The sequence below is a fragment of the Lutjanus erythropterus genome, chromosome 13 (assembly GCF_056507025.1).
Source record: "Lutjanus erythropterus isolate fLutEry1 chromosome 13, fLutEry1.hap2, whole genome shotgun sequence".
NCBI classification, from domain to species: domain Eukaryota; kingdom Metazoa; phylum Chordata; class Actinopteri; order Lutjaniformes; family Lutjanidae; genus Lutjanus; species Lutjanus erythropterus.
Window position 1 is genome coordinate 14,698,599 of NC_139329.1, and position 18,157 is coordinate 14,716,755.

General features: G+C 41.6%; 1 protein-coding gene across 5 annotated transcripts in view; it reads right to left on the reverse strand.

Annotated features, from left to right (window-relative positions):
- Positions 1-15,905, reverse strand: part of brsk2a (BR serine/threonine kinase 2a) — a 219,430-nt gene extending 203,525 nt beyond the window's left edge. For all 5 annotated transcript variants that reach the window (XM_084734104.1, XM_084734103.1, XM_084734102.1 and 2 more), the window contains exon 1: positions 15,573-15,905. In XM_084734104.1, coding sequence (XP_084590230.1) covers positions 15,573-15,666 — 94 coding nt within the window. In that variant the 5' untranslated portion in view covers positions 15,667-15,905. The remainder of the gene's footprint in view (positions 1-15,572) is intronic.
- Positions 15,906-18,157: the final 2,252 nt, after the last annotated feature.

The window sequence follows — 18,157 nt, forward strand, 5'->3', positions numbered from 1 at the left end:
TTAATGCTACAAATGTTTTTCTTCTTCCCATCACACTGGGAAAGATGTGAGACAGAGGAACAGAACGGGGGAGGGGACAATCTCATAACAAATCAAGCACCATATGAAGCTCAACATAGCTGTGGTATTAAAACAAAAAGCCCTGCAGATAAAACCATGACCACTATAAAAATGTGTATGAATGTCTACTGTGCAGTATGCGAATGTGAATTTTTCATATCCATACTTGCTTGTGTGATTGTGATTATATTAGACTGAATGAGTGTACATGCATGCTGTATGTGCCATGCCCTTGCCTGTCTCCTGATTGGCAGGTATACACTGCGAGGGAGTATATGTAAAGATTTAATTGAATTCCTTCTGCAATTGTGCAAGCCCACAACACTCTGGCTTATCCAGCCCTGAATTGCTGCCAGTGAGATATAATCATGCTGCATGAAATGAGCCCTACCTGAGCAGAATGGCAGTGCGAGGCCTGGAGGCTGCAGGGGAATACCTCCATTAGGCATGAGGCGAGGAGACGAGGGAGCAGGAGGGAGAGGGGTCAAGAAGGATGGGGATGGCAAGATGAGTGGGAAAAAGAAGGATATAATGGATACAGAAATTGAGGGAGTAGGTTGTGGCGTGTCTACTAAGGTAGCCAAAATTTTAAAAAATCAGAGATCAGATGTACAGAAAAGAACACTGTGGTCGATTTGTCAGGTTATTTCATTATTTAGGGATAGGGCTGCAACTAATAACTATTGTCATTATAGATTAATCTGTTGATCATTTTCTGGATTTATCAATTAGTTCTTCTCAGAAAAAATGTTGACCACTGTTCTCAAAGCCAAACATGATGTCCTCAAATGTCTTCTTTTGTCCAGAACCCAAAGATATTCAGTTTACTGTCATAGAGGTGCAATATTCACATTTGAAAAGCTGAAACCAGAGAATTTAGTTTAATCATATCATTACTAATCAAGGCTACATAATGACCACTGTGCATGTCACATCTATGACACAGTTTCTATGATGCCTGATTATGTTGACTTGCTCTGATTTTGTTCATTTCTTTTTCCATTCTTCTTTGATTTTGCCTCTACCCTGTGGAAGTATTTACATAGTTAAATAGTTTATCTTTTCATCTGTTTTTTTGTGATCGGGAGTCTGCACAGGGTCTCTTATTTTAAAAATGGACCAGATCATCTATGCTGTTTTTGTGTCTCACTTCCTGCCAGGTTCAATCTGCTCTGTAAGGCTGTGCATTGGTAAGAATCTGAGAATATAATATGAATCACGATAGAAGGGTTACATTTTAATATATTGCAATATGTTGTGACACTGTAGGCAAGGGGATATATTGCTTTTGTAAAATCTAAATTAAGTTTTGGAAAACTTTCATTGTATAAGGAAAACACAACCATAAATTCTGAGTTAAAGTTTTTTATGCAACCAGAAGAATGAATAAAGACAACAACAACAATGCTCTCTAGCAGTCACCAGCCTAGAATCAAGAATCAAGCAGTAAGGAATACCAACCAATATCTCAAACTTCTCAGTCTTCTGTGCTATCAAATCAGTATTTGCACAGTTTTCTATTGCTCTCTAATATAATTTAAATAAATTCTTCATTTACAGGCAGTTTCATCAGCTAATGAATGAGTGAGACGGGGTGCCATCAGCAACTCATAAACTCAAAACAATCATTACTGTTTGAATTATGTTTCCCAGAGGCACCATCACCATATTTTCTTGAGAGAAGCATTCAGCTAAAGAAAAAACATAAATAGATGCAGTGAGACGATGCAGCTCAAAACCATTTTATTATAGCCCGATTTCAAAATAAACCGCAGAGGACGCTGCTGCTGTACTACATGTCCAATAAAGTAAACAGGTGGAGAGTACATTACACAAAGATAAAAGTATCATAATGATCATCACATGAGTCATGCGGTGCAACACACAGTCCTGCATATGCCATCTTTTTTTTTTCAAACCCACGCAGGCTTGTACACACAAAAACACCGACACAGACGAATGGACATAGACGCTGTTGGCTCACATTCATGCTCTCATTATACAAACCATATGACATCAAAAGAGCAGTGAGGACAGCAGCTGACCAACCAAAATAACAAGTTACTCGAGCAGAGCCACACTCATGCCCTCAGCATGTGAAATAGCACATGAAAATGTGTCTCCGTGTTGCTATGGCTACTGACTCTTCACATCAAAAGCACAGAGGCTGCCAGTCTATAAAAACTCATACATGTGTGAGTCAATACATCAGCTACGTCGATACAGTTTTCTATTAAATACTTTGCAAAGTGCCTGCACAGACAAGTTAACTCTGTGAGGGTAAACAGAGGACAGGATTGAAGAGCAGAAGAACAAGCTACCGAAATGTCCTAAAGGCATGGGGAAATGTGTGTATGTTTGTGTGTTTGTGTGTGTGTGTGTGTGTCCTCAAGCGCCGTACTGTTCATCCTGCTGTGGCTGCATTTCCTCCAGTAGTGACGTCAGAGCTCTGCTGCAGTCAGAAGGAGAGCTGGGATTCCTGTAGAAACTAAAAATCATTCACTCCACTGCTGCACAGCACATTCCTGCATGGGTGTGTGTCTGTGTGTGTATGTGTCCGGATTTGAATGATAATAGAAGCACTGACCCTGAGAGATGCTTTACTGCTGTGACTCTTTTTCTCACCAGAACCTGTCTCCTTATGTGAGCCCCCATCCCTCCTTGCTGTTTCTCTCATGTTCATCCCTGTCCCATGAGTTACAGCTCTCAGACGCTGTTGTGTATCGGTAGAGAGCCCGTAAAACAGGAGCACGTGGTGCACACTAAAACACCAGCATTCAGAGAAGTACACACACACACACACACACACACAAACTGCATCGCAAAAAACAGCAGCCCCAACGTCAGTAGCAGCCACCTCAGAAATAAGCAGCTTTTAGTGATGAATAAAAAAAAGTCAACCATCTGGGATAAAGAGATGAAACCTTCGCCTACTTCATCGCTCTCTCCCTTAATCACTCCATCAACTGTTCCATTAGTCAAGAAAGAGTGCAATAAAAGAGAGCAAGACAGAAGAAAAAACGACAAGACAGAAAAATGCAAGTAAAGAATAAAAGCAAGAATACAAGGAAGAATGAAAGAGATCAAATATGCAGTTTTTTGCAGTAAGAGTACACTCACTGGGTTGTGAAAGGCCGAGAGGTCATTTGACTGGTGGATTATTCCTTCTCTAAAAAAGCTTCCATTACAGCTTTTGACCTCATAGGAGAATGAAATTGGATTTACTGACACTATTTTTGCTCTATCTAACAGAAGAGTGAACTTACCATTATTAATTACAAAACAAATGAGTTCTAGATTGTAGGGCCTCATTTTTTAAACCTACATAAGGGAAAATAATTCACATGAAAACAAACAGAACTTGATGTAAAGTGGAAATAACTTGGTGAAGCATAAAGATGGGCATATAATAGACGATCTGACCCCATTTCAGACCCAAGTTTTGAGGCACAGGACTCATTGAAGAGTTCAAAATTTGTTTGCCCTGCAGTGTACAAGGGGGAGCAAGGTACAGCTGTTGACATTCATGCTTTCTGACAATTTCATTGTCAGAAAATTTGGTTGACTGTTGTTAGCTTATTGCACAGTTGAAGCAGAGCCAAGAGTCAACTCCCTGTGGTCAGTGCCTTTTTTCCTCTCCCTGCACCTTCGCAAAGTGGCAATCAAAGCATCTTAAACTGCTACGCCTTCCTACACACACACTACAAGACTCTGGCAGGACATGAGGAGGACATCAATGATGCTTTGTGCACAAACACAGTCACACCTAATGGACACTGTTTCCCAGATGTTGAACTTCTAATGTGAGGATGTCGACCATATTATCATCACCATCTTGTTGCTACTGTTTACATTTAACCTGACACACATGTAAAACAAAAATGCACTATAGAATTATTTTCTGTGTATACACTCTGAATTTAATTAATCAACTGTTGTATTTTGCATTTTTTGTGTATTATGAAGGAACTACATCTCTAATTTCATTGTACGACCCTGTGTTGTATAATGATAATAAATGTCCTTGAAAATACCCTGGTGCCTTTTTTTTCTAGACATTTCGGCATAGATCAATGGAGCATGCAGAAACTTCTACCTGCCTTGGAGCTTTCACATAGCCAGAATGGGTAAAAGGGCAAGGGCCATTTTATTTTATTTTATTTTATAATTTTTTGAGCACTCTGGTCATGGCTTGATGTTTGGATGGAACAGTATAAGCACATAAATGAGCTTTGGCTTTGTATCGCAGATTTACTTGTACATTAGGACTTGGAATAAAATAACATTTCTAAAATTGTAGATTGTATGCCCAGATTAATATATTATGAATATAGGATGTGATATTTAGATGTTTACAGAGTTACGATGAATATCCTACAGACTCCCATTAAAAGAGCTTACATCACAATACAGGAAGAGAGCTGAATGCTTGCTCATGAACCGTCAGCCAATGGAAATAGGGCAAAATCCAAATGGGAGAGCGTGCTGGCCGTATTAAAAGATTTATGCTGAAATACTTTCACAAACCAGTACAGCACTACAAGGCCAGAGATTTGGAGGAAAGTAGCACAGGCTGAACCTACAATTCAGGCCAGATGGGGGGAAAAAACACAAAGACTCATGCTGGACTCGCTGCTTCAAGTATGACATCTCACTGTGATCTGATTTCATCCTAATACATAGTCATGACAGAGGATTTGACCTGGCAACAGACTCAAAGCGTTCACCCATTCTCTGATGAAGTGGCAACAGAGGAAAAGCAAACAGAAGAAACAGTTTGTCTTGGCCAGACCACTGATGCAGGAACACCTGTGATCCAGGTGGCTTTTCTGTAAACTGGCAACAACACTCCCCGACGTCATCAAAATAGAAAACCGAAGCTGCCCTTTTCCCCCTCTCCATGAGTAACGGACTCCTTGATGTTCCCAACTGAGATAAAATAAGTCGAGCTGGCTAACGTAGTGCTAATTCTCTTTAGTCTGGCCAAATGTCAGAAGTGGGTGCCACAGAGACAAGCAGCATGCACAGGTAGTTGCTTTGTGACCAGTCATGCTCATCTAACCTAATCTCATTGAGGGCTGTCTGCTTCACTTCACATGCCAAGCCACATCTCAGGTGTTTCAGGCATGGGCGACACTATGCTTCATAGCCTAAAGTGCTGACAACAGAGCGAGTGGCTGTGAAAACTCTGAATGCATCACAATTACCCTGCCCATGCCATCTGGGATGCACTGCACACAGTAAATGAGCGCACATTTTCATTCATGTACTTTTTCTTAGAAAACGGTCCAAAGGGAGTTTCCAGCAGGTCTGCTGAAGTAAAGGCACTGTTTCATGTAATTTAAAAGTCATTCAGTCACTGTATTCACACTGGAAATGCAATAAAGTAAGTAACACTTTGCAAGCGAACAGTTATTTTCTTAATGGCAAGGTATCCCATGTGAAATTATCAAATTAGCTACATATGTAAATTTACTATTTTATTTATACTTTGACAGTAAAGCATTAGCACACATATTTGATATTTCCTTACAGAACATAATGCAGATTGTTTTTGTTGTATAGGGAGCATTTTAGGCATATTTGTTCATTTTTCTTAATTCAATTCAGGTTTTTGTGTTTTTTTGTCATAGTTAGTTATAATTATTAAAAAATCCCTGTAAATGTTAACTGTTTCAGTGGCTCTAACATGAACATTCACAAAATGTAATCCATTACTAAGAAGGTGTTTTAAATATACCAACAGACATATCTTACAGAAAATATTAGCCAATATGACCATAATCAATAAGACATAATGCTTTTTTGGAACCTTTAGAATCATGTACAAGTATGTTATAACAGAATGACAGAGAAAATAAATCTCTATTCACCATATTGTAAATGATACTGTTTACATTTACATCCTGTGAGACGTGCCTATGACAAATGCTGCCATGTGAACTGTGTAAGTGCACTGCAGCAGTTAGAAAACTGTACCAAAGTCAAGGTCACTGGCCCACCCATCTATTTGATAATGGATAAGGTACAGCAGGGCAGACAGTGATGGGGGGATGAGCACAGAGCTCCCCCCCCCGATCTAAAGGACAGCCTGCCAAGGCTAGCTGAGCTGACAGCAACTAAAGCCGAGGCTCCCCACATGTGCTAATCTCCCAGATTTAAATGGGAACACAGCACACAGCGCAGAGCACAGAGCAGGGCAAGCCTGTCTGATCCATGACCGTATGTCTGAGCACACGCACAAGCACACAGGCTGCACAGGCATGCACGCGCACGCACACACACACACACACACACACACACACACACACACACACACACACACGAAGAGCACATGTCGAAAAGACACAGTCATACATTCATTCACATCCTCATTTCTACAGTTGCATGTAGAGGCGAGGCAGATGAACAGAAAATAAATCCTATAAAGATGAACTTGCAACTACTGAAATGGATAGTTTGTCAATCTAGATAGGTTTGCCGTGAGTTCCTGCGATATTGGCTATAGAGCTTTCTGCCTTCTCTTGAATATAATGGAATTAGATGGTACTCAGTTTACTTCTACAGTAGAATCAATCTGCATAAAACTGATCAGTCTGTGGATTATCTTGAGTAACCAGGTCATGATTTCTGGAAAGAGACAGTGGTGTCGAATTTTTCAAATGTATTTTGTGGTGCCACAAGCTGAGTACAACTTAATCATTCCACACATCTCTACAGCTGATATCTCCAAAACCCAACAACTGACTTCAAACAAATCTAGATGGACAAATATTATAATTATGGTAAACATGAATTTTTGATTTTGGTCAGAACTGTCCCTTTAAAGAGCGACAGAGGGAGAGAAATGGAGCACCAGAGAGAGAGAGAGATCAGGAAACAGTAAGTAAGAGAGAGCATTCCCTTTCATTCTTCATGAGGGCAGACTGGGAACCAGCAAGAAGCAGGGAAACCATGACAACCAGACAACCAACCTTGGCAACCAACCCAGCGTTCTCACAGTCAGAGCCAGACAGGCAGCTCAGCAAGGGTTAATCTGAGCTGGGTGATAGAGGAGAGAAGAGTAAGAGAGAGAAACAGGCTGATTAAGCCTGCCGCTGCGCGCGCAGACGTTTAATATACTGTATGTCTGAAACGTCCCATGTTGACAAAGAGCAAAAGACCTGGTGGTTGACTTAGTGACCGGCTGAATGGCTGACTGGCAGCTTCAAAAGTGCACAAAGACTGGGGCTGGCACAGGAATGACTAGAAGCAAACAACCATGAATATTTTATTGAAGAAACAGTGTGAAGTCATATAAAAATGTAACAATTTGGAGCACCGGCGACAAGAGAAATATGTGCGTCTGCTGTGCTGGAAAACTAGAACAATAAAATTTGAAATAGCATGAGGTGATAACCCATTACACGGAAACCTTAGCGATAGGGAGAAAGAGATAGACAGAGTGAGTGGAAAAGGTTGTGATTGTGTGAGCATGGATGTGTGTCTCGGTATAAATGAGAGAAAATGGACCCCAGAACCATGTCGCCCTAACCTGATTCTCCACACTATATGACATGGCAGAGAAACACGAGTTAGGATGAAACCCAAATAGGATGCGATGGAGCCTGTCCAAAAAATACACACATAAATACACACACTCATTCATCACCCACAGAGACTGTTCCAGCAATCCCTCACTTATTCAATGACCTCCCATCTAAAGATTGAGCCCTTTTCTCCTCTGGGGGTCAGCAATAGAGAGATGAAAATCGGGGAGGAGGGGAGAGTAATGAAGAGAATGATCAATACTTTGCCTTAATTAATAACCTCCACTGCAGTCCGAACGTTCAAGACCGCTTCATACTCTCGCAGTTCAAGGATTTTTCTTCTTCTCCTTCTTCTTCTACTCCTCCCTCTCCTTCTCCCAGCCTTCACATCCTTCTCTCTCCTCCCCCCTCCGGTTCTCCACCTCTTTCCTCATCATTAATCTCTGAAAATCGTTGGCTACATACATTCCTCCCAATCGATGCAATCCCACCGAGGTCTTGTCTGATTTACCACATGGCTGAATCCCTGTATGAATCTTGACTGGCCAGGGGAAGAGGGACAGAGAGACAAGAGAGATGGAGTGAGGTGGATGAGAGGAGAGAGAAGCACTAAATGACAGAGACCATCATCATTATATAACCTCAGTCAAAGTCACAGGCACTTAAAAGACTGCAGGCTAAGTCCTGGTTCTGTTTACTTAAGGCAGAGTTTCTGTGTGTGCATGTGTTGTCCTTAGCCATGCCATGAAATGACCACGACACTGATGCACCAGTTCTCCTACACACATGCCAAGTAGTAGAAGTAGTAGTAGTAGAAGGTATACTGTTCAAAAAAAAGCTTAACAAACACCCCATTTAACACCTGGTATTAAAATGGAATCTGCATCTGGATATATTGTGCAGATAATAAAAGATCCGATCTTGCCTTTGCATTTACACATGGGATTTCTAATGAGTAATCTAAGGTGGCAGCAAATCAGCCCCAGATTCCCTTAAGAGATGCACACAATTCTGTGAGTTGTTGAGTTAGGGGAAACTTTATAAACCTTGTAAAACACTGTACTACTATTAGCAATAGTAGCTGACTTAGCTAACTTAAAATGTGTATATAAGTTGCTTGCTCCACCAACAACATCTTTTAACCCTCTTATGAGTGAAAAGGAGTGGGGCTTAGGACAGATCAATTAGAGGCATGTCTCTTTCAGCCTTCTTGCTTGCTGCTTGCTATTTAATTGTGAACAAGAAACTACTATTTTATGTCAGCTAAAGATCCTAAACCAGACAACCTTAGATGTCGTCAGGCAGATCAGGTCACTTTTTTTATACGTTGCGTTAACAGGCGTTTTTCCTAATCTGGAGGACATGTCCGGATACAGGTCTCATTTAAATACCAGGTGTAAATGAGGTGAAACTGAACGCATACCGTATGTATCAGCTGAACCACAGACAATCCCACCATTTAGGATACATTTCAGGGCTGAGGGAGCAGGGCTTCGGCTTTAGCCAGACAGTCAAACAGCTGAGGCCATGCAGGCTTGGCTCCCTGCTCCACAGCTCTGATCCAGCTTGCTAACACAGGGCACTACCCAGCTGAGAGCCACACAGGACAGCCATTGGGTCAGGGCTTCTCTGACTTGAATGTCTGAACAGGCCCACTGAAACATGGGTCTATCATCGCAGCCTTTCATTTAGTTCCCTCACTCGCCAATTTTAGGTCAAAGCTGCCAACTTTTTCTGGGTAATCTTGTGAGCACAGGGGAGATATACACCTGTGTTTGAGCTCAACACAGGTTTTAAGATTATTTTAACGGCACAGAGGCTACAGGTCAAAGCGTTTGAGCACCTGCACCACTCACAAGCGCCACACACATAAATGCACACGGATGCATTTAGTTTCTGTGGATTTGCCAAGTGGTTTTCCATTGACAGCATCGACTGAGCATTCCCTCCTCACTTGTCATCATCAGGAATATCATGTGCTGCGAAACAGTATGGATCTCTTCCACCAGGACAGGAAATCTTTGTGAGTGCCCATTGATCTGAATCAACTACCCCCAGACTCACCAGCTATCAATCAACGTCGAATTAACGGTTTTACGTTACCGTACAATGTTCCAGACTCCCACTGCGCTAGTTGAAATGTGCATGTGTAAAACATGAAAAACAAATTAAATGAGAGCTTTTCTTTCACTCCTTCATGCACAGACACAACCAAACATTTCAACAGTGAGACTCACAGTAAGAGTTACAAACTAGCCAGCCCTTTGCTGACACAGAGACAACAAAAACAGCTGGATGCTGGCTCGAATGCCTTGTAAGCCCGGTGAACCCAGAACAAGAACTCTGCAGCAGATAGTAAGAAACAGAGAGAGCAAGACGCAACATCACAGGCAGCTTTTTGTCAGATGAACAGTCAATATGAAAGCCCCTGAAGCACAGATGATTTCACTCTCTAAACGTCAATCAAAGAATCAAGGAGCCTACACATCAACCTCCAACTCGTAGCTTGTCAATATCCAAGTCTCGCAAAAAACAGGGACTTACGCTGGATTAACAGGCAGTGTTTTCCAGACAATAGGCCTCTATTCCACTAATCAACAGCCTTCAGGAACAAAGTCAAGGCAAAGCACAGCAGTGTTTTCCGACGCATTAGTGGAACAGAGCAGTGATTCAGCCCGTCTTAAGTCACTGCGTGGCAAAAACACAAATCCACAATCTTCAGCTTTGTCAAACAAAGCTTTAAGATTCTGAAATACAAGAAGGCTGTTACTCCAAACCATACTGTGAGGGAGACATTCGAAGGCAGTTCTAAATGTGAACTCAGCTGTCAAGTTGCCGTTGTACCATGACATCGATTAGAGGCTCATGAGGCTACATAAGCATAAAACATCCTAACAGACAACACATTGTGCTAATTCAGAGTTTGGCAGAAAAAGAATTCAGGGTTTCCCCCAGTGTATTGCAAGCCCGGTGGCTCAGCAGGCCTAGGTTGACCTCTCACCGGACCTTAGCATCAGGGAATTTTATTTTTGAGGGCTGTATTTTGTGTGCATGTGTTTAAACACACACCCAGTCATAGTGGGTTGGCTTAGTCTGAAACATAGACATAATGGCTGGAAAGCTCACCAGCAATATCTGTCGGCTAAAACGTGAATGCACTGAGGAAAAGTCCCCCCACTTCTGGTGTCCCCGACAGGACCTTATTTCAGAAAAAATATGTACCATAGCTAACGGCAAGAGACAAATGATTTTTTGATCCTGTTTAAAGTGTGCTGTGAATAATACAGATCATGCTTGTTAATTTAAAAGATAATTTTACAAGTCAAAAAAGTCGTTTTGTTTCTTTTCAAAACAGTGCATTCCAAGACTGTGCTGAGTTTTAAAAAAGTATGTTGAATAAATAACACAAACAGCGCAATACATAATAATATTTTCAAAACTTCAGTCAGTTTTTAGCACTGACTTTGATGTAGGGCCCTATGAAATCTGGCTGAGATTATATTATCCCAGAAACTATACAGCCCTACCTTCATGCTGGTATCAGTCTGTCACTGGCCCACATCAGGCCCCTGTCAGAAAAGACATTTGGCTGTCAGCCCCCGTCAAAAGATACTGCTAAGACTCAGCTCTTGATGCATTCACACACATATTCTATATAGTGCAGGACCTATACTAACCATCTCACAGACACAGTACCCTGGCCGGGTTCCACCAGTCAAGCACAGTAACTCTGTTTTTGGCTTGAAAATAGCCTCCATGCTTCTGTGGCTTCAGCCCCAATCAGTAGCCAGCCATGCAGACACTTCATATCTATAGACCCCATCAGGCCCCACTGCACACCTGACAAAGAGGGAATCTCATAAAGATCTGCAAAAACCTAAGAAACTGGCGGGTGCACATTGAGCACATACTTCATTTATCTCTACTGACCAGAAGGTAACTGTTAAAAGATGCATCCTGCTGTTCATAGTGTGTGTGTGACATTGCGGCAGACTCTGTCAATTTAAATGTATACAGTAACATGAGGTGCTAAGTTGGAAAGCTAGAGTGCGTCTACGCATGCAACCTTTGGGCCACGTGAATGCGTGAGTGAGAGCCGAGGAGACTTTGGCTGTGCTAGGGGATTAGATCAGGAAGCCAAACCAGAACCACTGTGTTGGCCATGTGTGTGTATGTGTGTGTGTCAGGACAAGGCCTAATCACTTAATGAACACGGAACAGCACCACTGCTCTGAGCAGGACAGCCAGATCACCCAGAGGCCTTCCGCTTTCTCCCCTCTAATAATACCAGCCAACCGCAGCCTGGGAAAGCTCACAGGGGATTTAGCCCACTGGACGGTCCCAGCTGCCAGTCATGATAGCGCCCGGCCCATTGGGCGCTCACAGTTGCCAAGCCAACCCTTTCCGTGGGGCCTGGGAAAGAGATCTGACAGATTAACGAATGGTTAATGGGCGAATGGGATATTATGCACTGTCATTAATCTAAAATAGGGTTGGCATGGACTAGCTCCACAGACGCCAGTAACCAAATGATTTTTCTAACACAGAACACACACTCACTCACTCACTCACTCACTCACACACACACACGCACACACACACACACACACACAATACTGGGTCCTGTTATTGCTGCACATTTGAAACATGAAAATGTAATTGGAAAAACCAGGCCCAAAGCATTCAAAATGAATACGTATCATTTAATTAGAAAATCCTCTCTAAGTGAAACATTGTTGAAATTCTCCAAATTGAAAGTCATGTGAGGGCCAAGCGCTTGACACAAGTCATGATCCACACTTACTGCGGTTCCATGGGTCTGACACCTGAGGCTAGCAGGAAAAATGCATCCAAATCCACCATAACACACAACATAAATACATCCTGAGCCACAGATGATCTAAGAGACACCATATCATTAAATGTCTGTACCCAGCAGACCGTAGTACCAGCTCTATACCACCATAAACAGCCATTAGACACTCCTGAGAGCTATCTGAAAGAAAGTCTGTCTGTGAGTGAGAGAATCCTCCTGTAAACAGAAAAGATTAAATATGAGTAGCAAGAAAAGGGAGACTAGCAGTGGTGTTGTTAATACTGCATTTCTTATGAATCTGTTATGAAACAACAAACTGGAACAGATCCTACAACATTCATTTCCACTTCTGGATCATACTAAAGTCATCACAACGCAGATTTGCGTTGTACAATCTGACTATGGATACAACATGTTTCATGATTTAGATTTAATGAGGGACTTGTGCCCAAACTGCCCTGTACTGTACAGTGAAAGAGGGGCATCAGTGTTTCTGGCATTACACATTTCATTTGTGCAGCGACATATATGACAGACAGCTAATCCCACACAGTTTTTGTGATATTGAGTTTCTCCAACAAATGTTTGGTATGCTCATTGCAAAAAGGGTTATCCTGAGAGAGCAGATATCTGTTTCCCCTCCCAGTGTCAAAAATGGCTAAACGGGTTTCACATCTACATCTTAAAGATAAATCCTATACTCTGTCCATTGGCCACCTCAAGTTTCTTAAGATCTATATTAAACATATTACAAGGGAGAGGTGCCAATGTGGGAGCTAACTGTACTGTACTGTCTCACACTGTGTTGTGCTTTGATCCGCCATATTTTCATTTTTCTGGCCTTCGTAATGGGCCTTCCTCAACTATCTTAAGCCTACTTACTGTGAGGTTTCAGCAATCTTCTAAGTTTATTGCACGCCACACTGTGTGACAAACTTGGGTACGACATCAAGTTTGATGTACGTAGACTGAACGATGGCTACACGAATTGAATCGTAGGCTACGACACAAGTCAATATACAAGAAAATGTCAAGAGTGTGCGTCATCCATCTGTGCCGCTAAACTGGTAAACAATGAAGCTAAGCCACAGTCAAACCTTTGCAACAATGCTATTTATGAGTTTGGGGAAAAAAACAAACGATAAGGAGGACAATGCGGACCCAGCTGTGGCTAGGAAAAAGATGCCCACTTGAGACGCCAATTTTTCAATGTTTTTCAACATTAAGTACTTGTAGTATGCTAAAGTATTCTAAAATAACATACATAAACATACATTTGTGCATTCCTATTGGTTGATTAGTAGGCTTTGGTCATAATAGCAATCACAGTGTGAGATTGTTTCTTTGTGCTGGGTTCAGCCTTGGTGAACTTTAAGAGGGCCTCAACCAATAGCAAAGATGTTTGTTATCAGCAGGCAATGGCCGCTCCTTCATGCATGTGTGACCAGGCCTTTATCGTAAATTTCTGTCACCATTATACTTTTGTCCCAGGTTTTCTTTGGTCACAAGACTGTGACAACAGCTGTCACTGAACCTCTCTCGCAGTGCGACGCGGGATGCCAAAACCACCGTTTTGGCGCCATGACCAAAGATATTGCCACGGTTCTTTCACATTGGTCATCTTTCGTCTGGGACAGTCCAATCAGACAGTATATACCCGGCTTTAGTAACAGGGACTCTATTTCTGACCCTCAATCCACTTGTAGACACTTCATCCATCCTACGGATTGACATGCCCATGTGCACCCTTTGTGTGAGCTGACAGTCTGTTTTATTTTGTTCTACTGTGTCATGCCATTTGCCCATTTTTGTTTTGTTGTTGTGGAAAATTTTCACCAATAAAATATATTTTAGGAATAGGAGTGGATCGGTTATGAATGCACGCACACACCTGACACCACGGGGAAGGTAAGAGACTCACTCTCATTAATGAACACTGTGAAGCCAGGTGAATGAAGTGACCAGGAGAATATTTCAAGAAAACATACTGTCTGACAGAACACACAAACATTTACAAGCACACACGGCTGCTCAGCATGACCAGCTGGACCGGGTAGGGGAAGTAACGCCTATTGTAGCCGTTTTAGACAACAGATGGGAGGAAAATCTCTTGGTGTAGAGGAGAGGAGCAGATAGGAGGGGAAAAGTCTCTGACTCTCTCTCTCTCTCTCTCTCTCTTTAAGGGTGGTGTGAGCTTCCAGAGCATGCTGCATCACTCTTGCCATCTCTGCCTACACAGACAGGGCTGTGCCTCTGCCTCTCCTTTCACATGGCTCCACTAGCTGCATGTAGTTGACCACAGAGGATTCTCACTGTACAGTCACCACGGCTGAACTACTGTACAGCACTCATGCACAAACAAGACATAGCATCATACAGGAATCACCTCACATAGCATGACATACTATAGAATGAAGTCTTCTTTTACCACTAATTATACATGTGCCATGCAACTTTAACAAACTGCAGTGTCATTGCTGTCTGTGCTGAGATAAAGCATGTGCTCATTATTCAGAAAGCCCAGTTACATCCCCCAAGGGTGTATGAATATAGATCAGCGTAGCTCTTATTTCCCAGCTCTGTGGTGTAATCTGTCAAGGTGGGACCCTCTCCTCTACTCCATATCGGAGGAAAACCCACGTATTGCAGTCAGAGCCTATAGGAGGAACGCCTGCCTGCTTCCCTGCTCCCTGCCTGCCTGCCTGCGGACTAAGAATAGATCAATGTATCAGGCAAATCGGGATTAACAGCGTTGTGCTCCAATCACAGTCACACACAGACAGGGCAATCAGGACACAAAAAGTTCATTTTCACAGCCCATCACACTGTCATGGTCTTTGGCGTTGGACGGTTTCCACGCTGGATACACACACATACACATACACACACCCAGTCCAACGCCAACGCACGAGCAGCAAACCAATGTAAAGCAACATCACCTAAATCCCCCCTTCGTCCCACTGCGTGAACAATGATTATGTCAGCTCACCCAAGACATAACAACCTCCCCAAATTCCCCACAAGGCTTGGCAGGTGTTTGTAACTAAGCGGTTAGTTATTTATCACCTGCAGACACCCAGCCGGCCAAATTTCAACTCGCTGCGGAGCGCTCCGAAAATAAATTGTGCAATTAAAGGGGATGCAGCGAGCAAGCTGTCCCAACTAACCTGTCTGTCCTTTCCCGAGCGTCTTCTCCAAACGGTAAGGTCCCACGTAATTGGCATGTTGGGCACCGCTGTTGTCTTTACCGGACGATGACATGTCGAAATCTGTGTAGAAATTACACACTTTGCAATGAAGCGCAGACAATTAAACACTCCTCCTCGCTGGAGGTCCAAGCCGCTGCTGTCTCTTCTTCTTTTTACTCCACAGCCTCTTCTCGTCCTCTTGCTCTCTGCCTCTTTTTCCCGACCTCACTCGCTGTTTGAGGAGGTGAGGTGCTCTCTTTCTCTCCTCTTTTCTCTCCTATCGCTGCAGACGAGCCGCAAGTGCCTTGAATATCATTGTCGGTGGAAGCTGCGCTGCCGCTGTGCGTCTGTGGGAGGTGCTGCCGAGCCGTCTGCGATGATTGACAGCGGGTCCAGCCAATCATAGAGCCGCATACCGTTGCTCTTGTTGCTGGAGTATCTTTGGGTTTTCCAGAAAAGTTGCAGGTTGTGAGAAAGAGAGTTTAAACCAACACAAATCCATTTTACCATCAACATAATTGTTTTAGTACTAACATTTCCTTTTTCATTCCTTAAATTTATTGTTCAAATCACATCGAAATTTTACTAATAACTTCAGTTGATTGAATAATCACTTGATAACTTATACCACTCATATACTGTATATTTTATTTCATATCTATTTCATTGTCTATTTTATTGACTATTGCTGCTCACATTGTTAATTTCATTCCTTACAATTAATAGACAATAAATATTTAAAAAATATAGTTTGAAATAAAAAAAATATATATATATATTAGTAATATTTCAATTGTGCTTTGGTAACATACATAAGATCAGATAAGATAAGATAATAAAAAACTTAATTTATCCTGAAGGAAATTTCTGTGCCAGCCTGTGTTCCAAAATTACAGTAACATAAGAATAAAAACAATAGACTAATAAATATAAATTGAAATATGAAGTATATAAAGAGTAAATCCAAGGAAACTGTGCCAAATAAAATAAACTAGAATAGAAAAGGTAGTATTGACAATGGCATTGAAAGTAGCATTTGCAGTGATATTGAAAGTTTAAAAAAGAGGTTATATTGCACTAGTCAATGAATATAAAATTGTACATGTCGTGCCAATAAAGCCTTTTGAAGTTAAAAAAACAACTGACATTAAAAATTTAATAGAGCAAAACACAATAAAAGACTATGGAGTATTAAAAGTATGATTTTGTTTCACCAAATTCTGTCCAAAAATCTGGAACATGAATCTATATTGTTCATTTCATATCAGGATCAAAAGAGTGGGGGAAAAATGTTGAAACAGCCTTCTCGTATTAAACTCTGCACATACACAACTCTGCACAGTGAAGGTCATCAGCCAAGAGAAGTAACAATAGGCAAAACACCTTTTTGAGGTCTTTATTTTACTGTTGGATGAATCTGTTTTAATATGTCTAGTTTAACCATGCTACAAGTCAAATTTCTCATGTTTGACGATCATGGCCAGATTAATCTACTGCCCTCTGTACAATCATTATGTACCCCATCGCCTCCAAATTCCCATGTTCAGTATGCTGGAATAACAATTACTTTTTTAAAATTTATTTTCATTTATGTTCATTTAAACAAGAAATTATTGATGAGCATACATCATGTATGTTAGGAATGTGTCATATTGTAACATTTACAATAGTATCTAAAGAAGTTTTTATGACATAAAAAAGGTCATATCGTGATAATGGCAATATTCCGACTTGTTGACATAATAACATCATAAAGTGTGGCTGAAAGCAAAACTAAAATTGCTACCAGCTGCACGGTGGATAGTAGTGGTGGTTAATTCTAAAATGGGGGGGAGCGGGAGCGACTTCATTATTGTGGAAGTGGGCCGGTTTCAAAAGATCAGACATTAAAAAAAGCTACAGTAATATGTAAGATGTGCAGACTGTAACAACAAAAAGGGCAATACAACAAATATCACCACCACAGAGGCACCTAGCACAAGTAGGAGAGCTCACCAGCTATTGCTAGTGAGAATATTTTTCAGTATGTCATCAAATCATATCATCAAGAATGTCATTATCACATAAATAAACTATTACTTTACAGCCATGAAGCCATGAAATAAAAATAATAAAGCCCATAAAGCAGTATTTTGACATGGAGTCTCTGCACTTTGGTGGTGCATATTCCCAAGCAAATTTTAAAGTAATCAAATTACCAAAAGCCATATATCTTTTGGGGCCCCTGAGGATCTGGATCGCCAAGGCAGTTGGCCACTTTGTCCAGCTGGTAATCCAGCATGTTTAAACTAAACTGACAAACTGAACCGTTGAAGTTAAACCACCATTTCTCCAAACATAATCACTCACTGCATATATTTACACAGACATTATTTACTGAGGTGTTTTTTATTCTTGCAGCAAAAAACTGTACAACAGTGAGGGAGAGTTTCTTGTGTCTGTCCCCTCATTATTCTTTTTCTGTCTGCTTTCCCAGTGCTCTTCATTCTTACCCCTCTTTTTCACACACACACACACACACACACACACACACACACACACACACACACACACACACACACACA